The following is a 26,874-nucleotide window of genomic DNA, read 5'->3' as shown; positions in this document are numbered from 1 at the left end:
GAAGAAGAAGAAGAAGAAGAAGAAGAAGAAGAAGAAGAAGAAGAAGAAGAAGAAGAAGAAGAAGAAGAAGAAGAAGAAGAAGAAGAAGAAGAAGAGAGAAAAGATGTTTGGTCTCTATGTGCATACATGCATGTAAGGTGCCCACAGAGACCAGAAGAGGGCGCCAAATCCCTCTAGGACTGGAGTTTCAGATGGTTGTGAGTCACCATGTGGTTCTGGGAATGGAAACCAGGTTCTCTGCAAGAATAGCAAGTTTCTAACCAGTGAGCAACCCCTCCAGTTCCCTGCGGATATTTTAAGTCATAGACAGAAGCAATACATAAAAGGGCAGATCCTCCCTATGCACCAAGGACACGGGTCCCCTCCGCTTTCAAGAGATGCTTCTGGGCCCACGTTTATAGTAGGAATGCTCACCTTTCTGGTAGGCAGCCATGGCTGGGATCCGCACATCATCGTAAGACCTGCCGTCGGTGATAAGGATCATTACCTTCCTCTTGTTCGGTTTGGACTTCTTGAAGAGCTGTTCGAGGGCATACTGGATGGCAGCCCCTGTGCTGGTGCCTCCGCTCCAGTACCCCACCCTCCTGATGGCACTGAGGATGTCGGCTTTGCTGTTGTACTTATCGAACCCAAATTCGAGCCGCTGCTCGTAGGTGTACTGCACGGCCCCGACGCGTGTGTCAGTTTCTGAAATCTCAAACTCCTTGCTGAGGTTGGCCACGAACTGCAGGACCGTGCGGAAGTTGCTTGTCCCCACGCTGCTGGACCCATCGATGACAAAGCCTACGTCCGCAGAGTTTAAACAGGTCTTGCTGCAGGCTAGGCGGTCCGTGTCGCAGACTCGCTTCACCAGGGGCTGCACGGTCTTGTGAAGGCTGAGCCAGCTCTGCACATTGAAGGAGTAGTACCCGTTTGTTCTGCACACTGCCTGGAAGAGAGGAAGGAGGGATCTAATCCGGATCAGAAATCAAGTCCTTCAGCCTGCCACCTAGACCCCTCACCACCAGGCAGGCTTTTCAGAACCCTACTTCCTGTATTAGACTTCAGAGTAGACGGTCTCTCTTCCAGTTTCCTGTCTGGGTACCACTGAAGTCAAGACCCCTCCAGTAACAACATGTGGACACACTCTCCTCCTCCTCCGCCCCCCCCCCCCCAGGCTGGGTCCCTGTCTCAGTAGAAAATGGTCTAATGAACACATTCACAAGGAGATGTGCAGTGTTGGCTTTTAGCGTTATATTTATACCTCCATTGGCTTCTCAACTTTTTTGTGCTGGAAACCAGTTACATTGTAGCTTGGTGGCTACCAACCATCACATAAAGCTATTGTTCTGATACACAAACAGGGGTGTTTCCAGGACAACCCCTTAATCTGCCTGAAGGGATTCAGACTTGCTGAGGGGACACCTGTGTTGGAGTCACACTAGATGCCCCTACAGTCTTTTATGTGGTTCCCACTCTCATCCTATGACATGAGCCCCTCCCCTCATCAGGGAATAAAGGGCCAGCTGTGAAGGGACATCTTTGAGTCCCTGGGAACTGGAATGCCAGCTTTATCTGCCAGTAAACTCCAAGTTCTGCCTGCCACACAACCCTGCCTCTAGGCAAATGAGCGTTTCTTTGTCTGTGTCCAAGCTTGTTCTAGAAAAAAAAAAAAATAATGGAAGAGAATGGCAAATAACCCCTGAGCAAGTTGGTTAGATGTTCTCAGAAGTGACTAGGCACATGTCCCCAAAGTGGGTCATCACTCCTCCATCTTACTAGTCTCTGGGGATCTGACAAGGTCAGACTTGATGGCTACAAATGAACTTGTAGAATGACAAAACTGTTTTAAGCAGGAAATAACTTAAGTTTTACCAGGGAAATATTTTTTTTTATTGATTTGTAGACACCTAAATGGGGTTCATGAAACCTTTCACAGCCTAGGTAGATGAATGCTGGGACAGAGCTGAGTTCTGGCTAGTGGGTGGAGAGAAGGGATCCCACATATCACCTGTGTAAAGTCACAGCAGAAGACAGCGGTGGCCCTGACTGTGGATGGGACACGGTTTGGCAGAAACACAGTGTGTATGTGGAGGTCACAGCAAGTTGACCAGGAAGGGAGGTTGACCCTCACTGAAGGGCCCCCCCCGCTGCGACAGGTAATGGCGAAACATTTGGATCAAGGACCCCAGGGGTCTGTCAGGGGGCTTCAGAGTAAACTGGGGAGACTCAAAAAGGGAATGAGCCAGTGACACGGTGCTATCTTAGGCCTTGGGATGGTTCGGGCCTGGATAACAGCAGAGAACGAGAGCTGTGAAGTGGGTATCCCGGAGTAATTCTGGGATGCCACTGCTCTTGGGCCTTCCAGGAGTGGCCGGGGAACATGACCGTTCCGATCTGGGAAGTGTCAGAATTCCTTTGTTTTGTTTGCCAGATGTATTGGATTCACTTGTAGCATATGTGTGTTTGTGTGTGTAGTGTACACATACATATATACAAGCCCATGTGTGTGTGTGTGTGTGTGTGTAAAGTCTGCCTGGCTGGGGTCCTCTAATGCTGTGAGAGGGACAGGGGAGGTTTAAGTCACAGTTTGGGGACACTGCTCTTGCCCTCTGCAAGCTGCTGGCTCTGAAGTGACAATAAAGTTTGACTTTGAAAGGACAAATCCAGGTTCCCCAGGGGAGGCCCCACTACGTGCCTGCAAGTTTCATGGACATTCCAAGGCCCCAGAAAGTAGCTCTTAGGCCATGAGAACGCTCCAGGGCACAGCAGCTTCTGCGCTGGAGTGGCTCCCCGGACTGGATGCCCCATCCCTGGATGGTTATGGTACCTCCAGAGCACAGAGGCTTTTGCGCCAGAGTGGCTCTCCAGACTGGATGCCCCATCACTGGATGATTATGTACCTTGCTGGCAAAACTGGGCTCCACCACCTGCTGCTTCTCCCTCTCAGCAGCCCCTTCGACGGTGATGAAGAAAACGTTGATCCCCGACTCCCTGGCAACTCGTGACACCTCTTCCACTTTGTCTGTGGGCCAGCCATCCACCAGGACCACAGCCACATTGGGAGCACCACCCCTGTTCCCATTGGCTTTGGAAAAGAAGTTCTTGGTTACAAAGGAGATGGCGCGGCCTGGAAGAAGAAGAAAATGTGTGCTTGAAACAATAGTGGCAATTATGAATATAAGAACAGTTTACAGCGGCACAAAGAGGTCTAGAAAAGTATACTCATTCAGTCTCAAGTTGTGTGAATATATGTATGTGGATATATATATATATGTATATATGTGGATACATATATATGTATGCATGTATATATGTGGATATATATATATACATATATATCACTTTTTTAATATGTATAATGCAGTAGCAGTAAATGTATTCAGCATGTTGTACAATTGTCATAGTCTCTCCTCAACTTAATTTTTAAACCCAGAACTTCTAATTGTCTCTTGTTTAGAAAGAGAAAGTTTTGGGGTCTAGCAAGCAGGGGAGAAAGACTTCCATGAGATCAAAGGGGCCCCTTTCCTGCCTGGGTATCAGGCTCTTATCAGCCTGAGTGGGCCCAGTGTTCCAGCTGTTGAGTGAGGGGCCCTTTCTCCAGTCCCAGACCAAGAACACAGGTCTGGCTGGCTGTGGGTGGGATGTACCTCCTAGGAATGAACAGGCTGGGTTCAAGCCCTAGCTGTGACAAGTCAGCTCTGTGGATCACTCTCGGTCCTGGGGCTTACAGTTCCAGACCAACAGTGCTCTCCATCTGGGTCCGAGTGCCACGGCCATGAGGAATAGTGGAGTCTCTGGCATGCTTTTCTCATGTGTGTATTTCACACTGCGCAAGAGTCTCAGGACAACTGGGTCAACCTACTGGCCCAGTTTCGAAGAACTTTCCTAATTTTATTGCTGGATGTCCTAGGTCCTTCTGAGCACCAAGATGATTGGCTGCTTTTGAGTTAGCATGGCTGCATATAGATCATAGCTCTTAACTTAGAGTCTCTGGATCCTAGTGTGTATGAGATGTGTGTGTGTGTGTGTGTGTGTGTGTGTGTGTATCCCCTGAAGGGAGTTTTTGTCTATCTGAATATGTAAGAGGCCACAGTTTCTAGGAGACTCCCAAATAGGTTCTCATTTCAGTTACAGTTCAATTTGCCTTGTTTAGACTTTAGAATTAACCTAATTTCACTCTCGCTCATCTGGGTTTGGTCAGCATCCTGACTCCCCTGGGCGGTTCCCTTGTCAATTGAAGGCAACAGGTTACCTTTAAAGTTGCTAGAGCAGCATCTCAGACAACCTTGTGAACTGGCTGCAGAGACCCCGTTGTTAATGGGATCCCATGGCTGTGGAGAATTCAAGGCTCAAAGTCCCCCAGCAGTCTCCCCAGCACAATATTAAGCACCCGTAGCAACGTGTGTAGGATTTCACGTGACCCCGTCAATCTTAAATATGGAGGCCAGAGCGAATCAGAGCTTAGCACACATTCACCTGGAAACAAGACGCTGAGACCTGAAAGCTGCATTACCCACAGTCCTTTGTGCCTCATGCTTCCGGCTTTCATCTTAGTTCCCTAAGCTGATGCGTTTGATCCAGGCTTAGAAGATGAGAGCCAAGCAGGGACTGTGAGTTTGTTTCTGCTACTTCTGCTGACCAGACTGTGGCATATTTGGAGTCTCTGCACTGGGATTGGTTGGTAGTTTTGATGGTGTTGAGGTGTTAAGGGTGGAGCTTGCTGTGTGTGTGTGTGTGTGTGTGTGTGTGCACGCGCGTGCGTGCGTGCGTGTGTGTGTGTGCACGCGCGTGCGTGCGTGCGTGTGTGTGTGTGTGTGTGTGTGTGTGTGTGTGTATGTGAATGGGGAGTGTAGGGCATGGTGCTGGATCAGTGAGCTGTCACCATGGCAACACTCTGGATGGAGCAGGTTCATGGAAAGGCCTTGTTGACAGAATTTGAAAGCTGGTTTTCTGGTCTTGGAAGAGGTAACTGTGCCCTAACTGTCCCTTATTCAGCACTACACCTTGAGAGGTCATTTTGAACACTCCAGTTCCCCTGGCTTCCTTAGTTTTTGCCATGCTCCCCCACAGACCAAATCTCCATGTGCTTCGGTTACGTAGACCGTGTTTACCAAACTCCGGCATGCTGCAGAGGCAGAGTGAGAACATATCACGCTCTGACCATGTACGCCAACTGGGTTAGGATACTTCTCTGACCCTGTCAGGGGAGCCAAATGCTTTGCCAGGGTTTTCTCATTGAGAATGTGCTTGTGTATGTGATAAATTGGACAGAAATATGCAATCCCTTCTATCGGGCTTACAACGCAGGTAATGTGGATTTAATGGAATTGGATGTGGTGGCTTGGCAATAGTTATTTAGCATTGCACTGTGGTGAAAGATTTTGCATTTGCCAAATATTAATGTTCTGGTCACTACGGAGATAACAAGAGGGAGGGAACAGATGCTCTGTAACTACAAGGATGCTCTGTGGAATTTCATTCTGCTCACTGCCAAACTACTGTAGCTTGCACTTGAATTTCTTTGGTCTTACAGAGGTGGAAGTTCCGTGAAGCACACACAGCCTGGCTTCCAGTCTTTGGGCATGGCTGGTGTGGGGACATCCCTTCTTGCCCATCCTCCTCTGCTTAAACAGGCAAAATGGGACTTCTGGAGCTGTCCCACGGAGGACGAGATTTTGGACTTTTAGTGGCGTCCACCCCTCCTTAGGTTCAAACACCATAGAAGACTCATTTTCAAACACGGGACTCCCCTCTCCACAAAGTCACCACTACGACTTTGATGGGAACAAGAACCTCCTAAAGGACCTCTTGAGTAGAACTGGTGACAAAAATTTGGTAGTAACTAGTTGGCAGCTTATAGGCCAGCCATGGAGTAGTCACAATAGCTGTCCTTCTAGGCCTGAGGGATGTGGCTGCAACTAGAGAACCAGATGGGTAGGAAGTCGGAGGCACAAACGTTCTGACCATTTTGTACCTGAATCTATGGTAATACATTAGGAAAGATACAGAGGCTGTATGTCATTTCTTGACAGGTTATTTTTTTCCACCTCCTCCAATATAGAATATTATAAGACAGCCACATTGAAGGTGCACCATGGTAACCAGGAAGAATTACTCGAATCTGGGTCACATACCTACGTTAGAAAGGCCTCCTCTCTGGGTAATTTTCTCTATAGCTGTCTTCAGATCTTGAGAATTCATGTGAGTTTTGAGGTTAAACTGGGTAGCAGGATTGTCTCTAAAGAGAACAAGAAATGAAAGTTAGCTGGGAAGTTATTCCCTCTGGCGGAAGGCAGAGATCACAGTGGGTTCCTTCACAGGCAAACAAAACTGGGTGCTGTGACAACGCCCAACACAGTGTTCACGAAGTGCTCCACAGAGGACAAGGTACTGAGACGAGGGAGCCTGGGGTCCTCCACGGGCAAGGTAGGGACAGCAGGCTGCTCTGGGGACAGGCTTGGAAGGCCGAGTTCTACTTTTGGCTGTGCCACATGATGCCTCTGTGATCTTTTGGCTTTTTCTTAGAGCAGAAAAGCTCTCTTTAGTTCCCCGGTGACAGAATTGCCCCTTCTTTTCTTGGTTTTGTGGCTCGACAACACCTTACATGCACATGTGCATATGTTGTGTTCTAACCATCTTCCCTCCGCTAACCTCTTATCTTCCTCCCATCCCCCCTGACTGCCACCTACACCCCCTTCCACCTTTACTGCTTCGTTTCCCATATTCATGACTTTTGGGTTGGTTTTGTGATCCGTTGGCTTCATTAGGGCCACGGCGTGAACATTCGATTGGAAACGCAGACTAGCTTGGTGGGGGTCATCGGAGAGAACATGAGTCAGGACAATGGTGTCTCCATTCCCAGGATCTTTCAGTCTACCTGTGTAATCTTGAGAAGTCATTTAAGTCTTTGGGTTCCAGCTTCTTTACAGAGATTAAAAAAAAAAATCATCAAAAACAGTCACACTGCTAATGTCCAGTGGGATTCTACCATAGGAAGGGGAGCAGTGAGTTCTCGATGTCTCTTGATTAGACCCTCTGCAGGAAAGGTCTCAGCTGTTAGCCATGCCCTGGGTAACCAGAGAGTCTCAGCTGTTAGTCATGCCCTGGGTGGCCCCTAGCACTGGAACCAATTATGAACAGTGGTGTCAGGAAGAACACTGTACCCATCTCATCTTGTGACTCCTGCAAGTAGGTGACAGGAGTAAAATATCACCGGAAGGTCAAAGACATCTCCCTGAAGACTGAAAAGAGACAGCTGGGACAGATCTGGAGTGATTTCACCGGGGAGACAGAATAAGGACCCTTCCCTAGAGACGAGTATGCACGCGTGGGAGAGCAACAAGAACAGGCTTGAAACTGTCAAGCAGAGGGTGTGGGGGAGTACCAGAGGGGTAAAGTTTGTGTCAGATGTGTGCACCCCTAGTCACCGTGCAGGCAAGGACATGTCTCTGGAGCCACTGACACTCAACCATAGGCAGAGCAGACCCCCTTGGTGCACACACATCTTATGCAGCCACAGAGGGCTGCGTGCTTCCAAAGTGCCCTGGCTTGGTTCAAACATGCTGTCACCTTGAATTTCCAAGATCAAGGGAGATGGCACACTACAGAGCCAGGACAGGCTGTGGAACCAAGTCCTCAAGGGGGGGGGGGTCTTGTAAAAGCTTTTCCAGCACTGAGTAGCTACTTGGACAGTTTGGGGTGAGAACTCTAAGGTGTGTTCTTAGCAGGATCTTGGGACTGCAGTGTGGTCCGCCGGGGAGTAACCAGTCCTCAGGACTTCAGACGAAGGAACCCTTCTCTGATTCCTTCCCATCCCTCTCCCTTTCCTATTTCCAACCTTCTTCACTGTCTCAAGCTGATCTTAGCTATACCCAGAAGGTGTGCTTATCCGTGTGGTGTGGCAGGTGTTAGCAAGCTCAAGGGGCCGCTACCTTCACAGCAGTTCAGTAAGTGCTGTTTTTGCCTCCAGTCACTGACCTCAAACCCGGCACTTGTTCACATAATGCTCCCGTGTCCCCATCCATCATGTCCCAGCAGTTCTGCCCGACTTAACTTTTATTCCTGATTCTATTATGAGATTCTATTAGCTGTGGCAGTGCCGGCCGGCAGTAGCATCTGCCAGAGGGTTCTTCCTTCTGTTCTAACTCTGCCTGTAGGACTGCTCTGTTCAGAAATCCTCAGGGGTGTGGAGCAGTGGTGGAGAATGTGCTGAGCAAGTGCAAGGCTCAGGGTTTGACCCACAGCATCCAAGTTAGCTCGTGCCTGGTTAGTGTGGGTTAGGCTCTGGCTTCAATCCCCAGCATCAAGAATGAATGAATGAGTGAGTGAGTGAATGAGTGCATGAATGAAGCTCCTTGTTGTGCGTTGAGTATTATTTTGGGTTTATATCTTGGGAGGTTAGTCCCCAAGGTGTCAGTAGTAAGGGATCGCAAGACCTTGATGAGTGTAGGTCTAGTGAGACATGCTGAGGTCACTTGGAAGGGATTGTGGTGCCCGTGGTGGGAGCCTTGAACTCCAGTGAGCCATCACAAGAGTGAGGTTGAATTTTGAATTGCTCTCTGACACATTGACTGGCAATGTGATGGCCCACTGGCTTGTGCTCTTTCAGTCTTCTGAGAGATCCTACCGGACCTGAGTTGATGCTGCTGTCCCTGCCCTTGAACCCCAGAACTATGAGATATCCACTTCAAAGATTAGTTGTTTTATCATGCGAAGAAAAAAATAAGTACTCCTATTGTTAGACTTCATATTTTGGTTTTCGAAACATTTGTGATTTAATTACAATGTACCAATTAACTCTCCTTTTCTCCTATTTATTTATGCATTCATTTTTAGGATTTCCTATGTTCGAGTGAGTAGTCTTTCTGTTTCCTCTTTTCATGTTTTTTATCCTTCCTTCACCCTCAGCCCTAGCTGACTCAACTCTCTCTCTAATTCATAGCATATCACATAGTGCATGGCACATAAAGGCCCCCAGTGAACAGTACCAAATAAACATTTCTTGTCCCACTTCCGCACATTCTGGGTTTCCCATCGTGGACACCATCTCTACTTGTCAGCACACAGCGGCAAGTTCCCTCTCTTGAACCTCAGGTATACATGCAATGGCTCTCTCGTATCTCCATCAGAGGGTACTCAGATTCGGTAGTTCCCACATTGAAGGCGTTTCTCCTTCCAGTCTGCTCTGTTCAACTCCACTCCTCTCCTGTATTCCTTGATATCTGTATTCCTGAGCGATCCAGTGCTTAGCATTCTCACCAAATGCCACATCCAGTCAGACCTCCCTCTTATCCGTCTCTCATAGCTCTTCCACGCTTCCTAGTCTCACTCAGCTTTCAGACTTTGGTCTCCTGACTGAACGACTAAGGTTCTATTTGGATCTGGACCGTCTCTCAAAGGCTCATGTGTTGAGACTGGCATTCTTAGGAGGTAGTAAAAAACTCTGAGGCCGTGAGAGGAATAAGGTCGCTGGGAACATGCCTTTGAAGAGAGTGAGATAAATAAAACAGTAGCTAAAAATGTTGAGCATTTCCTCATGGGCGCGCGATGTGACTTACACGTCTTTGACTTTTAGCCTCACAGCAATGCAGTTCATGAGTCTGTCCTCTTCTGGGGTGGACTCAGGCTGTATTCATGCACTGTGATAACCGCTAATTGTTGGCTTGATACAACCTAGAAGATCCTGGGAAGAGAACCTCAGTGAAGGTTGTCTATATTGGGTTGGCCTCTGAGTAGGTCTATGTGTGATTGTCTTGGTCACCTTAACTGATGTGACCAAGGGCCAGCCGAAAAATGAAGGGCACAATACCCTCCATCTATTGTCTTGTTGCCCTTGGCTGTGTTGAGCTGTCCTGAATTATTGCCTTGACTTCTCCTTAGTACTCCAACAAGGAATTACTGGCTGGAATACATCTGTTTTCTCCTAAGTTGCTTTTTTGCCAGAGGTTTCTATCCCGGCCACAGAAACGACACTAGGACTAGTGTCCTCCCACTTAATCACAGCCCATCTCCTTTCCTGGTTCTTTGTTTTCTTTTTAGGTAGAGTCTCACATTATGTAGCCCAAGCTAGCCTGAAACTCAATGCAGACCAGACTGGCCTTGAGCTCACTGGGATCCGCCCACCTACCTCTGCCTGCCAGTCTCTGTGATTTAAGGTGTGCGCCACCACGCCTAGCCCTTCTGTTTGGTTTTCAATCAGCTCCTCTCTCAAGAGTCTGTGAACGCAGACTTGTTCCTAGTTCACACCTTCATCACACTGAAGACGTTTCTTCAGCACTGTCTGGAGTACACTCACCTCCAGATCCACACATTTCCTCTCCTTTTCCCAAAGGACCAAACTACTGACTCATGAACATGCAGTCCACAACCAAATGTTACTCTTGCCCATTCGTCTTAACCCGTGCGTAACTCATGCCCACCTGTGCTACCTGCAGGTGACTCATGCCCTCCTAGTCTTAACTGTGGGTAAATTATGCTCACCTATGCTTATCTGTAGGCAACTCATGCCCGCCTGTACTTAGCGCAGGTGACTCATGGCCACCTGTGCTTACATGCAAGTGACTTATGCTCACATGTGCTTATATGCAAATGACTTATGCCCACATGGGCTTACCTGGCAAACATGTTCCTGTGAGCTTCATGTTAGCTTCCTTTTTACTTTTAAAATAACAGTCTCAAAGCAAAATGTGCTTATGTACACACACACACACACACACACACACACACACACACACACACACACTGCTATAAATTAACTATTAAAATGACTCCAGGAAAGAGCAGAGACAGTAAGGCCATCTGTTACCTCATTCAACTGTGTTTAGTCAGGTAACTAAATACTCCTTCTACCCCCACCTCAGCATATTACCAGAAACGATTGTGAAAGCCTACTAATGTGGTTTTAAAATGAAGGTGCATTTTGGTGAGTCAGCCAATCTGCAGATAAGTAGATACACAAAACCTGAGGTTCAGCTGTAACCCAAGAGCAGGTGATTGCCCTGACTTTGGATTCCTAGTGCTTAGCACGGAAGAGGGAATACACACTGGGGAACACACCCATGAGGGGAGGAAAGGCCCAGCTGTCTTCTTCCTTGGCTCATTGTCTGTGTGGTAGAGCACCCTGCCTCAGAGCTCCACCTGTCTCCACCTTCCTGCACCACACCAAGCATTTACACATCACACATAGATTGGTCCTTAGAGGCACATAGCCCAGCTACTCATACACTTGATGAAAGATGCTTTTCATTTTATTTAATATCATTTCTTTAAAAATATTTCCTCCTTAGCTAGACCGTGGAGTCCTAAAGAGAAGAAAAATCTATCACATATCTTTCTCAGTGGTTCAAAGGTTGGATATGGGACCTCTGAAACCCTTCCCAATAGTTGAATTGATGGTGATTATGATTATGGGCAAAGACACGGAACTGGTTTGCCAAGGGTCTTCCTGGAACTTGTAATCAAACCACTTAGATAAATCTTATATTAATATTTCTTTTCAAAGTCACAGGACAGAATGGCTTAGTATATGGTAAACAATAATGCTTACCAAATTTTGTTCTGATTAAATCAAAGAAATGAATGGATTGTTAACCAGTAAGCTTATGGCGACTGTTAGGATAGAGTATAGACACACATGGGTGTGTTTGTTCTTTTCTAGGATGCATAGGTTGGCTGCCTGACAGTTACCTGGTTATTTTTCAGACGGGGCCACCGTGGTGTAGATGCTATTTCTCCTAAACAGTTCATATATTGGGGGTTTGGTCTTCTGAGTCATGGTGTTGACATGGCAGAATCTCCAAGATAGGTAGGTGTCAGATGTGACCCCAGTGAATGGTATCTACGTACTGAGAAAACTATCTTTGGAAGGAATTAATGCAGACCTTTAGGGACTGGATTGGTTCTCACAAGAATGGGTTGTTATGAGGAACCTGGCAACCTCTCCATAGTTCTTCAGAATGTGTCTCGCATGCACCTCTGTCCCTTGTAACACCCCCCCCCCCAAGCTCCTCACCAGAGTTAGGCAGATTTGGTAACACACTCAAGCCTCTGGAAATGTGAGCTAAATAAAATTATCTTCCTTATAAATTAACAACCTTCAAGTATTTTGTTATGAAAATAGAAAACAGGGAAAAGTAACATTTAAAAGATTATGACCGTGATATTTTTGCATAGGCAATCTTTGAATTTTTAATTTTATTACAAGTTCTCATGAAATGAAACCACATTTTCTGCCTCAGCAGGATTAGAGATATAATTTGAAAACAAGAGAGAAAATAAAGAGGTTTACAGTTTAAGGACAAAACAAAATTGTTCTACATTTGGAAAAAGAACTAGGCTTAATACAAAGAAAGTAACGCAGAGCCAAGACATTTTCCTTGTATAGGAAGGGCTGATTTGCACAATAGCTAATGGCTGTTGGGAGCAGGTTTTGGAAGCGAGGATACCTGTGTGAGGTCGAGGACCCATGGTTTCTCTGAAGGGTTTGCATCAGGAAGCAGGTAGGTTGAGTCCTACTTCCTTGATGCTAAAACTCACTGTCTACATTTGCTAAGCCATGTGGGTTACTTGACATATCTTCCAGATAAATCAAACACGAAAAAATCAAACACGAGCCTGGGAGTTTCTACAGTAAAGAGTCTAGTGATTCATTCCCAGGGAGATTCAGGAGGTCCTGGAATTTGGAGGACTTCTGTTAAGGTCTTAACCCTACTGTTCTGTTGATAGCCCAGAGCCTACTGGTCTACCTCCGAACCCTGTCAACAAATGACTGAACTTCTCAACATAATTTGTTTTGTCAGTACAGAAATACTAGTCAATTGTATTTCCTCCAGCAAGGATTTTTAAAAAACTGTTCCCTCTAATTAGGCAAAATTATCTATATTTAGCTGTTTAATTTTCGTTGTGGGCTGAAATAGGGAAGGTGTGGACTTGGTTAATGAAATGAAGCACCCCTGTGAGATCTGGAAGAGGGAACATGCTGGTGGTACAGGGAAGGTGACCAGCTTACCCCTGGAGGGCTCATATCGAAAATGACTCCTGCTCCAACTCCTCAACAGCTCTGAGCTTCACTAGAGAAGGTGCTGCCAGCTTTAGTGCATGTGTCCTGGGCCAATCGGTTGAGGGACTTTGTATAACAAAGGACACTGGTCTTTTGATGTCCTAGCATCAGAGAGGGTGGAATAGAGTCTTCCAGAATTGAGTTTTTATGCAATTAATAGCAGTATTATCCAAAGAGAAGAAAATAAACCCATCTTAACCACTCTCTGCTGGAGTGTATGGAAACCCTGCCACTAAGGTTGAAGTCTGAAATCACTGGACAGCCCTGAGCTTGGTGAGAAAATGGCAGACTCCCTTTGTCAGTGAGGGTTTTGCCTTCTCCTGGACCCCATCTGAGGAATGTCACATAGTCCTGCACATGAGATTCCTGGAATGCCTACCCATGTTAATGAGGCATCTCAGTACCTTAGCCTTCAGCCAATGACCTTTGTTCTCCCTGGATATGCTCACTCATTTTTCCAATATATATATATATATATATATATATATATATATATATATATATATATATATATATATCCCACCCCTAATAAAGGTATATGCACAAGGTAAGATCGTGTCAAAGAGCTATTTCATTGAAGATTGGCAGAACCCCAGGCCTCCCCTCCCCTGCACACACACCAGGATCCTGCCTGTTCCAGTCCAGTGTGCAGTGGCATCTGGACACCCTGAGAGGGAGAAAGAGGAGGACATAGCATCACATTGGAAAAAAATGGGACATTCCATCTGCTGACCTGGGAATCCCTCCAGAAGTAACCGGCACAGCAGATGTCACTCTGGCACCACACTGGGGGCCTCCCCAGGTCAGCGCTGGACTATCTAGGCAGCATAGCTTCCCAAGCTCACACGGCTCTGGTCACCTTGGAATGAGATGTAGATGTGCTGCTGGGGAAGCAGCCTGAGGTCTGAGACTGTGTCTGTGTGGATCCCTAAGTAGCAGAGTCTTAGTGAATACTTAAAAAAAAAACCCAGAACATAAGCAACACAGTTGCCAGTGAGGAGGAAGGGAGAAGAGTCAACAGAAGTGTAGAGAAGGGGAGCTGGAGATGTGTCTCAGTGGTGGGGAGGGTGCATTACTCTTGCAGAGGACGGGAAGTCAGTTCCAGGGGCTCAGGTCCAGCAGCTCACACCTATTACTCTGGCTCTGACGCCCTCTTCTGGCCTCCACATACTCACATAGCCCCAGATAAGCACATGCATACACACAATTAAAAATAAAACTAAGTCTTAAAAGAGAGCAATCTAGAGAAGGGAAGAGAAAGAGAGGAGTGGGATGGAGCCCCACAGGCCTGTGATAGGTCACCTAGGAGGAGCCGCGTGGTCAGTAACATAGGATTCACTTGGCAGCACCAGCTGTAGGGATCATCTTACTCCCCCCCCCCCCCCCGCTCTGGTTGCATGAGAAGCTAGTGATGTCTTGGCTCCACATGTAGAAATCGTGATTTCATAGAACTGATGCTTGGCACGGGCATCAGAATTTTTATGACTCCCTAAATGGTCCTAATGTGCACCAAGATGGCTGTCCATTTTTCAAGAGGGAGGGTGGTCTCAGAGGAGCAGCCAATGTGTGATAGGAGCCACAGAGATCACCGGCAAAGCCAAGTGTGGTTGTTTTGTATGTGCCTCAAGAGACCTGCACAGGAGAGTATTAGGGTTATCTAAAGGAACAGAACTGAGTAGAACGAATATATATTATATGTAATATAGTATATAATATATAGTATATGTATACTATATGAGCTGGTCTAATAAACTCCCTTTTAATATATAAAACATATAGTATACACTATACTATCTATTAATATAGTTGATACAATATATTTCTAGCAAATACATTAAAGTATATATATTGTATATACTATATATTATATACACAATATAATATACACATGAATATAACACACACACACACACACACACACACACACATATATATATATATATATATATATGAGATTTATTAGACTGGCTAACAGGATGTGGTCTAGGGTAGTCCACATTGGTTGTCTGTCTGAAAATGGAAAGGCTGAGAATCTGGAAGTTGTTCCATCCATGAAGCTGGATGTTTCAGTAGCCCTAATATGGTGGTGTTAAGAGCCCTGGAGATTCCTGGAGAACTGGCCTTCAGTTTACATCGAAATCATAAAGAACATGGTTGACACTAGTCACAGCAACAGGATAGATGAACTTGCCAGCATGAGTGAAGGCAAGCAGGCAAAGGGCAAAGTTTCTGTCTCCCATGTCCTTCTATTTGGAGTTGGTACCAGAGTGTGTGGCCCAGGTTTAAGAAGAGTCTTCCTGCTTCTAATGATCTCATCAAGACAATGTCTCGCCAGGCCACCCAGTAGCTTGGGTCCCAGTTCATTTCCAGTGTAGGCAAGTTGACAGTTAAGATTAGACCTCACACAGAGAGAAGAAAAAGCCCAAGATTCTTTTTAAAAATTCCCTCTCTCTTATCATGTATGTACATATGTGTGTGTGCCTGTGTGTGGTATATGATGCATGCATATGGAATATGGATGTGCATGTGTGTAAGTAGGGATAAGCATTTACATAGGACATGTGTAGACGTCAGAGGACAACCTCTCCTGTCAGTCTTTGCCTTCTACCTTGTTTTGAGGCACAGAGTGAGTTCTGCACTGTACATGCCGGGTTCTAGCTGGCCCAGGAGTTTCCTGAATTATCCTTTCTGTTTCCCATCTCCCTGTAGCCACACTACCATCGCAAATGCATGCTGCCCTGTCTAGATTTGCACATGGGTTTTTGGGATAGGAAGTAGGGTCCTCATTTTTGTGTGACAAAACTTTTACGCTGTGGACCCCAATGTTCCTTCGGGTGTTGCGATTTCAGGTCGCCGAGCTTGAAGACTCAGTCTTTCTAAGGACTGGAGCTTACACGGCTTGTCTGCCTGTCTCTCTGAGAGAAGCAAGTGTCTTAGTGGGGCCTTTTCAAGAGGCACAGAGAGTCAGCTAGGGAGGTGACAGGCAGTTTACTGTGTTAGGGTTCTGGTAGTTCCTGGAAGCTTGCGTGCTTCAGTGCTGAAAATGCATGGTCTAAACAATACACATCGGGTTCACAGTTCCCAAGTTCTGGAGCCCAGAGCTGAAGGCGCTGCCAGGATGCACATCTTCAGGAGAATACCCATGTACCTTGCTCAGGACCCTTTCCTCCTCTGTTCTCAAAGCCTGCAACAGGCATCTTTGTAGTCTTCCAGCAGGTGTCCTTGGTGGACAACAGCTAGGAAAAGTCCTCTGCTTTACAGATTTGTCACATCGGGTCAGCTAGGAGATCATCTCTGTCTAATTATGTCCTCAAGGTCTCTTCGGTTTACAGCCCTCAGACATTTGCCTGTGGATAGCTGATAGGGCCATGACTCTGCTACACTTACAATGCAGCCTTTACCTCCTCCCTCCACTCTGACTGTCTGCAGATAGGTGGCGCCACTGATCCGCAGCCGGCTCCAGCATGCCTACTGCTCCTCTGTATGTGACTGCAAGTCTTCAAGGCTGAAAATCGCAGGGATGAAAAGCAAGAAAATATAGGAGGTGTAGCACAAGTCACAGCTTACAAAGGAGATAGTGTCGTAAACCTAAGGACAAAGGAGCAGAGTTTCTTATTTCGATGTCCTGGAGTTGGCAATGAAGGTCAAGAGAAAATGCACAGTTCTCTTCCACTTACAGGGCTGAAGTGAAAAAAAAAAATCTGAAATCCAGGGGGCAGTTAGCATCTGTGGGTGTTCTGGGGGGGGGCAGTAGGACTTGTGGATGATCTAGGGGGCAGTTAGACCTGTAGGTGTTCTAGGGGGCAGTTAACACCTGTGGATGTTCTAGGGGGGCAGTTAGACCTGTATGCTCTTTACAGTCACGCTGACAGCTAGAATTTACCTAATAACAACAAGCTCTGGCAGTGTTTTCCTCTGTTTGTGTACCCCTTGATATTAAGTGCAACCACACACGCCTATTGATCGTATAGTTTTAACTTTAGAATGCGTGTGCAAGATGGGGCCTTGATCTGTGACCTTGGGTTCCAGCACCGACTCTCTGCCTTTGGACTGGTGGAAAGCATCGACTGTAAACTGCTTTTCTAGTGCATGAGCAACAGCCTGCCTTTGGAGTCGATTCTGTTTGACATTTGAAGGATTAACCTGTCTGATAGTTGCCCTCTTCCCATGCTTGGGCACTTCAAGGAAAGACGCACGGTGTGTCTGAGTCTGTACCTAATGTCACCTGTTCTGTTGGAGGCACGTGCCCATGGTGAGAGGCAGCCACGGTGGCTGACAGGATGTCATGATTATGGGTTATGAGCTGTGCCGGCAGGGAAGAGGGGAGAGAGACCTGCTAGAGAATGTTGGTCTCTAAGAGAATAGAACAGACAAGAGCCCAAGAGAGACTCAGCGAGTGACCAGGGATTCCTCAGTCTTGTGAACACACCTTGACACTTCACTAAGCTACCTGTGGGCTTGGTCTGTGTCCCCATAGACTCAGTTAGAGCTCCTGAAGAATCCATCGCGTTGCATTTCACAACTTTATATACATCTCGGGCTTTTCTTATTTCCTGCTACTACTTGGCACAGGACTTTGAAGTACTTAATTGAATTCTTGTAGTCTAAACTTCAAAGTCTGAATTCTGAGTTAGCTGTCCCAGGAACTCTCGAAGCTGTGTGTGTGTGTGTGGGGGGGGGGCAGCAACAGTGGAAATGAAGGTGGACGCCTGAGAGATGGAGATGGTTCGTCACCGGGTCTCCTCAGGTCCTTCTCATCCTCCGCTCCCTCCTCTCTACGGCTGTTCTTGATGGGGTAGGCATCTCTGGGCAGAGCCTGGAGACCACACCACAGCAAGGTAATACCAGGAGTCTTTCGGCTCCGTGACTCTAATGCAAAAGGATGATTTTATCTCCATGTGGGAGTGCAGGTACCTAGCAATATGCTCGGTATATGTCTAGGTGCGTCTCGACAGACAGTGCATCCAGAGAACTTCAGTATGTGGATTATAAACAGACTGAGGAAGAGCCACCCAGGGTGTAGATGTTACTGTTGGCGTGGGACAGTCTGGGGGTTGAGAGGGGGTAGGAGAACAGAGAAACCAAGGCCCAACTCCTAGATATGTAAGCTGCTTGCCATGCAAGTCTGGCAACCAAGATTTATTCCCTAGGGCCATGGCGGAAGAATTGAGGAGCACCTCTTTTGAGTTGTCTTCTGACTTCCACACGCGTGTGATTGCATATTCTCTCTCTTTCCACACACACACACACACACACACACACACACACACACACACACACACACAAATAATAAATAAATAATCAGTAAAAATGTAAAGCGGGAGGAGGGGGCTGGGGTGAGCCCTGTGCTTGTTTTATTCCGCTGCCGCCCGTGCATGGCAGCTTCTTCAGTGTTTGCTGTGGACTCGAACCAGCAGCTCTCTGGGAAGTCTCAGATGGAGGCTCAGACTGTCATTGCTTTCTTCAGCTTCCTGGCCCAGTCAGCTACTGACTCCCTTGGCTCGTCCCCGTCTGCAGGCAGTTTCTGTGGGACTATCTGGGCTCTAATTGTGTGAGCCAATCAAATAAACCCATTCGGATAATCATATCGCCTATCGGTTCTGTTCCTCTGGCGATCCCTGACTCACACAGAAGGCAATCGGATCTGGTGAGAACCCCGCCCCCCCCCCCCCCCCAAGGCCGAGAGAGGAGTCGGGTTCCCACCCGACACTCGCGACATTCCCTGCTCAGCCCCACAGACCTGAACCCAGAAGCTAGACTCCTGTCCGTCCTGTCTCTCCCACCCCACTCCCCTCCTCTGCCAGTGCTAATACCATTTAGTGATGAAAGGACCGAGGAGAGATGGCGAGGCAGGACCGCTGCGCGCCTTCAATAAAAAGCAATTTCAGCTGGATAGCGGGGACTCCTTTTGGCCTTGTCAGGCCACCCTGCAATCTGGGGCCGTGAGCAAGAGGAAGCAGCTTGCTGGCCTGTTAGCCCAATGTCTGTTTATTGGCTTTCTTCTGAGCCAGCCGTTGAATTATACAATGCCAAGGCGGCTGGCGGAGCCCTAATAAATCATCAGTTGACCCCATATTTTACAGGTGTCAGCACTTACACGGAGAGGTTAAGTGATTACGTAAGGTCCTCCAGCGGGGCTAAGGTCAGAATTCAGATCCCCTGTCGCCTGTCGGCCGGTTCACAGTGCTTCCCTCCCACCCTGCTACAGGCAAGGCAGAGATGACAGATTAGTTTATAGGAGCATAAAACGGAGGGACAGACGCACATCTGCCCTAAATGCTTTAAATTAAAATTAATACAGTTGGAGAAAAGGCAGACACTGGAGCATATGTTTGAAAGTGGATTGGAAAGCAAGGCCTTGAAGGCTTTCTTCCAAACGGAGGTCAGTCATGTCAGGGAAACGGAGGAGAGAACTGGGGGAGGGGCCGCGCTCCCTTTGTGTCTACAGGTGGGGTATTTTATTAGGGAAATTAATTTTATTTCTTCTGTTTCTGGAGGTTGAAGACGCCATTTCTGGGGAGGGTTTAGTGATACACCACCCCTCTGCAGAAGTCGGAGGGTAAGAGACAGCACAGGCAAGAAGGACCAAAGCCATTTTCATAACAAACCCACCTTCTTGATAATTAAGCTGGTCCCTTGATTCTGGCGTGCGTCTAACGTTAACCCTGGCCATCCCCAGCACATTATCACTATGTATCCCTGGCCGTCCCTAATGCATCCGTTGCTAGGTACCCCTGGCTGTCCCCACCTCACATCACCATTGCTCTGAGAGTTAAACTGCTGACACATACACTCAGAGGCCACATTTGAACTGCCACGGGGGTCGAGGGACCCTATAGCTTTTGCTTCCCTGCCACATTTACTATTTGTGGTGGTTTGTATTTGCTCGGCCCAGGGAGTGGCACTATTAGAAGGTGTGGCCCAGTTGGAGTGGGTGTGTCACTGTGGGTGTGGGCTTTAAGACCCTCATCCTAGCTGCCTGGAAGCCAGTATTCTGCTAGCAGCCTTCAGATGAAGCTATAGAACTCTCAGCTCCTCCTGCACCATGCCTGCTTGGACACTGCCCTGCTCCTGCCTTGATGATAATGGACTGAGCCTCTGAACCTGTAAGCCAGCCCCAATTAAATGTTGTCCTTTATAAGACTTGCCTTGGTCGTGGTGTCTGTTCACAGCAGTAAAACCCTAGCTAAGACACTATTTAATCCTCATTCTCGTTGGCACACAACACCTCTTCCGTCATTCTTCTTTTCCCTTGACATACCCATCACCTTGTTTTCCTATCACACCAGAAACCCAGGTACATGCAAGCTTTTAAATCAGCTATTTTTGATGCAAGATAACACAGCAAGCTTTGAATCCTCCAGTAAAATTGACTCGGACATCTGGCACTAAATACTTATGTGTGCTTTTTTATAGGCGGGCTTGTTGTGCATTCACTGTCTTAAGAAGTAACATAAGAATGAAAACAGGTTGACATTTGAAGAACAAGAAAACAATAACCACCAAAAGCCACATTTTTCTTTTTTCTTCTAGATTTCAAGTCAAAACCACACAATAGGTCATAAACACGGATTGGGCATTCGCAAGTGTTTCGTTATTTATAATTGACTCTTAACTATTTATAAGTGCCAGTTAGCCAAACTACTAATTTTTTTTTTTGTGTGACAGAAATAGAAGAGGGGAACAAATGTTTTCAAAGTTAATTCTGGAAATAAACACATTATAAGTTATTTGATGAAGAAAGCGTTTTTACTTATTTTTCTCGTAACTCAAAGTAGAGTAACTAGCATGTTTCTAGCAACCCAAATACCCGCTAAGGCCTTCCTACCTCAACTGTAACTAATGCACCGCTCTGGTTAGCCCTCGGGGTGCTCACCAGCTGGGAGAAGTATGGGGGAGGGGTTGGAGCACTGGGATGCTTATTTTTATTCATAAGGAATAGTCATCATGCTGTCACTGGAGCTTGGGTTGCGAGAGCGCGGGTTGCCTACAGGTATGTGTGGAGGAAAAGCACCATGGGTAACCAAATCCCCTTTATGGCTAGCATTTGTAGCTGTTGATCAGACTGCCTGTTTGAAATGTGTGTACAAATGGAGACGTATGCGCATTTTGTCCTCTCTCCTGTGCCCTGGGGCTTTCCTGTCACTGTGGACTTCATCAATATACTTTGGAAAGTGCAAGATTGTTTGGGGGAAAGAGACTGTACAACCTAAACCACTGTGGCCGCTAGCATCTTACCCAGGTCTCCCAAACAAACGTCTTCACAGTCAAGGCTAAAGGGAATTTAGTTTTCTTTGTCTAGAGATAAAAAAAAAAAACCCTGGTGATAGCCTAACCAGTTTATTCGTGGCTTGTACCCAGTACTCTTAATCCCCACCAACGAATACTGTCTGTAGCAATCACAGGAGTGCAATGGCTTTCATTCAAGCATGTATTATGAACCTTTTCCTCCCTTTGGGAAGGCTCACATGTCCTCGACGGCAGCTGGATTGCATCCATGTTTTTACAATTGCATTAGAGAAGAGAATGAATCAGTGCTTCAAGATACAGTGTGGCTTGCAGCTAGGGGTGCAGGGATAGTGGGGCTCAGCACGAGCTGCACTTACCCGTACTGAACAACACCCACGAGGGGACCGGCAGGGCCGATGTCAAGAGCCTGGACGACGTCCACTAGGAACTGCTTCTGGATCTGGAAACGGCGCTTGCCGATGCTGGTGCTCCCATCAATTAAGAATGACAAGTCAATTTTGCAGTCTAAGGGACAGAAAAGGATTCTGTGATTCCACTTGACTCTGAGTGCTCCTACCTAATCATCTTGTCTCTCCGTGCTTCCACTCAGGGGAATATATAGAAAAAAAATGAATTAAATGATGTAATTTAGTTGTTTTCACATATGTGGGCAATGTTTATATGTAATATGCATTCACTGGTATGAATTAAATGTATATGAATATGTATTATATTTTAGACTATATATAAAACTTAATTTATAAGTTACACACACTAACAGAGTAGCAATAACTAATAACAAGGCAGAATAATTATGATAATATACTATAATAACTAATAAAACTTTGGGGGTTATTTATTTCTAGAATTTTCCATTTACTATTTTTAGATCGCAATTGATGACGGGTAATCCAGATCTCGGAAAAGAAAAACCAGGGGTAAGTTGTATCTGCCGCGCAGGAGGACAGTGAGAGCTGAGGGGGGGAAGGTGGGACTGAAGGCTAGCTTCAACCTTTCAACGAATGCTACACTGCTAGCAAATCCGTGTTGGATGTCGTCCTCTGCAGTGGTACCGACCGACTGACTCAGTATGGGAAAACTGACTGTTTACTGCTGGGCTGACACACTTATTGGAGTCCGTATTACCTTAACATTAATTTAAAAAATGAAGAATGGATTACTGCATCGATGCTTTTGGAAGACAAGAGTATTTCAGAAACCCTTCCAAGGGACACAGGAGAGTAAGGAATTTTGAGCTACAGCATCCAAGAGCACCCAGTGGCCAGCACCCCCTTGTGGGCATGGAAGGAACTGCGTACATGTCCCTAAGCTGCGCACAGCTTCCTTGGGGCTGGTGTTGCCTGTCCCCCATTAACTAAAGCGCTATAGGCAAGGAAGGGCTGTTGAAAGTACTAAATGTTTCTGAGTTGACAAAGTTTGAAGCAAAATTGGTTAGAGGTAATTATTGAGGAGTGGTGATGCAGATTCGTGGAGAAAAAGTTGAACCCGAGAACGGGCTGATACGGCTATTAAAACGGGAGGAGGTTTGGAGGAGACCACAGGATGCTTGTCTGCCTCAACTCCATCTTCAGCAAATCTCAGAGCTTTTTACCCCAAGTCTACAAGTGCCTTCTAGTCTTCCTTGTCCAGCTGGCTTTCTCCCATGGTGTCTACATCCAAGCATAACCCCTGAGGTGGAGATTTCAGGAAATGAGCGAAATCCAAATGTGGTTTAAAGATTCCACTAAAGACAGAGGTGAAGCGGAAGACAGGGAGAGCTGCTGTAAAGCCTTTCTCTAATGGTCAATGCTTGTTTGTCTAGGCCTTGCTTTGCAATGCGAATTATAGCCAGCAGGTGGCAGTAGTGTTCTTCAGGGTTTTCGGTCCACCAACACCAACGGGGTGTGGGAAATACGAACTCCCGGGATCCACTCAAATATAGAAAATCAGATTTGCCTTTAAATATGACCCCTAAGTTTGAGAAGCACTCCTGAACAAAGGTTTTCCTCCTAAACGCCCGCAGATTAGTTCAATATTGCCTTTTAAGATAGAGGAAAATCGATTCTAGGAGGGGATAACGGGGTTTCCCCTTTTCATTTATTTTCAGCGATAACAGTACGTGGATTTAGTAGCATCCGTTTGGGTTCTTCAAGGACACTTTGCTCATTTTTTACATCTTGAACTATGTTCAGGAACAACGTGTTCAGTTTTGAAGCAAGCAATTTATCCGCTTAGTTCTCTTGGCTCTCTGGCCTGACGGCTGACGGCTGACACAGAAGTCTCCTTTGTAACCCTTCCCAGGATTTTTTTTTTTTTTTTTTTTCATCGCTGGAACCAAACACAAGGCCTTGTTGCACTTCCTAGGCCAACACTCTATTACTGAGCAAAACCCCTGCCTCTAAACTCCCAGGACATCTTAATGACTAGGTTTCTATCTTATGGCACATACAGGCTAAGACCCAGAGGGTTTCTTCTGTGGAAAGACAGCAGCAGACTGATGTGAGATTGACGTCAGTATTAATGGGTGGAATCGTGCCAGGAGGTGTTCAGTATTGGTGTCTTATTTATGGCCACAAGAAAGGTTCCGGATGGAGATGAAAGGTCAGATGTGGTGTCTCAAGGAATTAATGTACTGCTTTTCTTAATTCTGTGATACAGCTCTCCGGGACGCAGTTCTATAGATGAGCTCATGCTTTGGGCTATAGAACACATCAGGTCCATGGTTTGTAACTTTGGATGATATCTATCGGAGGCACGCACGGGTCACAGGTGTTAGGAGGTTCCCACAAAATAACCTGCGAGCCACTCTCAAGGACCACTGGTAACTATGGCTACAGAACCAGTCAGTGGGTCTGGGATGGATGCTCTGTCTCTACCTTGGTTTCAGCTGGCTGGTGGCAGCTTTAGGACGATTTGTAGGTGCTTTCTTTGTTATGTTGGAAGGGACTACACTTCTTTGTGTTCCTTCTCTCCCCAGTCCCTCCTTTGTGATACTCGCAGGTGTTTTCTCCCCTGCCTAGCGAGGCTCATCATATGTGCGCCTTCTGTTTGGTTTCAACCTTAATCTACATTCCGTTTACCAGCTACATAACAGAGTCTCAGCTTTGAACCACAGTTCATCTTCCAACTCTAGATGTTTTTTTTTAAAGCATTTTAATTCCCATTTAACATTCTTTTCTTCTCTTTAATTTGACGAAGAACGACAGAATATGTATATTCACTGTCATCTTCTTCCCTGACTCTGAATTTCTGACTGAACCGTCCCATCACGTCCAAGTATTAGATCTTGCTATTGGACTGAATATCTCACTGCAAATGACAGGCGTAGACAGCCTTCTTGTCCCCAACCCTGGTCCAACCTGTGTTCCTCACCACAGTGACATTTATCTAGTTGCACAAGTCATTTTTTTTTTTTTACAGTGTGAATTAGACCTATGCGTTTACTGAGTACGTGTGTGGGAGGTCATGAATATGCCATGGCACAGTGTGTAGCTCAGAGGACGACCAGTGGGAACACCGTGGGTAGAACCCAGGCCGTTAGGCTTTGCAACAAAAGCCTTTGACAGCTGAGTGGTCTCCAGAGTCCTGAAGATGTCATCTTTAACTGACCCATCTCTTGCCCCACTCCAAACTTATAGATTTTTTCCTTTTCTATATTTCTTGACTCTACCGATTTCTCTAATTTCTGGTTAACTCCAAGGCCCGGCTTCTCTTACTCCCATGGTACTCCACCCCTGACGATCAGCCTGTCAGTTCTTTTCATCCACCCTTCCTGCCCCCACATCCCTTCCCATTCTTCACCCTGTTGCCATAGTGACTTAAAAAAAAACAAACCCAAAACCCTTGATCCTCTACCCCTCACACATATACTTTAAATCCTTCAAAAGCTCTCCATTTTCCTTAGAACAAAGGGTCAGAAGGTGGAAGCTCAATAGATGTGCAGTAGGAATGAGGTGGGTCTGAGTGAAAGTCAGTACGCATTGGAGAGAGATGTTCAAACCACCCCAGGTCCCCGGCTCTTCAGTTAACTCACTTGGATCTCCCTGCGACACTGGCTCCGAAGATTGTGTGCTGAGTTCTTCTTTTGGCACAAATCCTGGAAAGAGAAGCAAAAGCTGCTGTGATTTCCAGGCATAGGAAGCACCTGGCTTTACCCCAGAGAACGGGACAGAGCGGACATTCATACCCAGCTCTGGGGCTTGGCTTCTAGCTGCCTCTTCTCTACCCCGGACCCATCCTGAGAAACATAAGTACCGACAGCCTGCCCAAGGGTGCTGCTGGGTCTTCAGGGGGCCCTGTTCCGCTTTCGTTTTAACTGGTTCTATCTGAGTTCTGGTTTATTTGTATGAAAACGTTACGGACGTGTAGGTATAAATTCTCATTCTCTAAAATTCTGAAAAATTCGAGGTCAGGAAACAGGGGCCTGGCTCATGCAAAGCTTTCCTATGCTCAGCACATAGGGGTCCTTGGCCACCTTTTGGTGATATAGGCACTAAACAAAGATGAGTTAGACGTGTGAGGGCGATCTGGAAAAAGTTGTGTGTGTACCGGAGGGGGACACAGTCCAAGTAGGACAGGGAAGACGGCCTCTCGCCCCCAGCACCTTAAGGCTGGAGGCAGAGACACACAGTGGTCATGCTTGGAGAGGTTGTGTGAGGGTGGGGTTCAGGTAGGCAGGGGTGGGGCAGCTTGTTAGGGCTATGCACACAGAGGGTGACAATAAGCACGGGTCTCTTAGGATGGCTGTGACCAGCGGGTTTCTCAGAGGCAACAAACGTGCAGGAAACAGGTCTCCTAGGTATGGGGATCAGTTTCTGCTCTGAACTGCAGTGGGCTCTCTCTCTCTCTCTCTCTCTCTCTCTCTGTGTCTGTGTGTGTGTGTGTGTGTCTGTCTGTCTCTGTCTGTCTGTTTCTGTGTCTGTCTGTCTGTGTGTCTCTTCTCTCTGTCTCTCTCTGTGTCTGTCTCTTTCTCTCTTTGTCTTTCTCTCTCTGTGTCTGCTTCTGTCTCTCTCTGTCTCTCTGTCTCTCTTTCTCTGTCTCTCTGTCTCTGTGTGTCTGTCTCTGTCTCTCTGTGTGTCTGTCTCTGTCTGTGTCTCTCTGTGTCTCTGTGTCTCTGTCTCTGTCTCTCTGTGTGTCTGTCTGTGTCTGTGTCTGTGTCTGTCTGTGTCTGTCTCTGTCTCTGTCTCTGTCTCTGTCTCTCTGTATGTCTGTCTGTGTCTGTGTCTGTGTCTGTGTCTGTGTCTGTCTCTGTCTCTGTCTCTGTCTCTCTCTGTGATTTCATTTTCCTGTTAAAGGTCAGCCAGCTCCCCATACCTCCTCACATCATTTGGAAATACTGTTTTGGGTGTTCAACGGTATTTCTCAGCTTTTCAAGGACATGTCTCAATGCTCTATAGTGTGTGTGTGCGTGTGTGCGTGTGTGTGTGTGTGTGTGTGTGTGTGTGTGTGTACTTAGCACTAAGTTCAGAGGTTGGGCTTTCGTATTCCTGTCTGACCTTGCTTGGAAGGCTTTGTTAGAGGGTCAAATATTGAATGTGGTATTGAGTTACACACACACACACACACACACACACACACACACACACACACACACACACACACACACA

General features: G+C 46.7%; 1 protein-coding gene across 2 annotated transcripts in view; it reads right to left on the bottom strand.

Annotated features, from left to right (window-relative positions):
- Nucleotides 1–26,874, bottom strand: part of Vit (vitrin) — a 120,800-nt gene that overhangs the window by 1,962 nt on the left and 91,964 nt on the right. For both annotated transcript variants that reach the window (XM_021217930.1, XM_021217931.1), the window contains 5 exons: nt 25,302–25,364; nt 21,646–21,793; nt 6,117–6,220; nt 2,883–3,109; nt 415–928 (listed from right to left, as the gene is read on the bottom strand). In XM_021217930.1, coding sequence (XP_021073589.1) covers nt 415–928; nt 2,883–3,109; nt 6,117–6,220; nt 21,646–21,793; nt 25,302–25,364 — 1,056 coding nt within the window. The remainder of the gene's footprint in view (nt 1–414; nt 929–2,882; nt 3,110–6,116; nt 6,221–21,645; nt 21,794–25,301; nt 25,365–26,874) is intronic.

This window comes from Mus pahari, chromosome 18 (genome assembly GCF_900095145.1).
Source record: "Mus pahari chromosome 18, PAHARI_EIJ_v1.1, whole genome shotgun sequence".
In the NCBI taxonomy this organism is placed as follows: Eukaryota; Metazoa; Chordata; class Mammalia; order Rodentia; family Muridae; genus Mus; species Mus pahari.
This window is presented reverse-complemented; position numbering and strand designations above follow the sequence as displayed.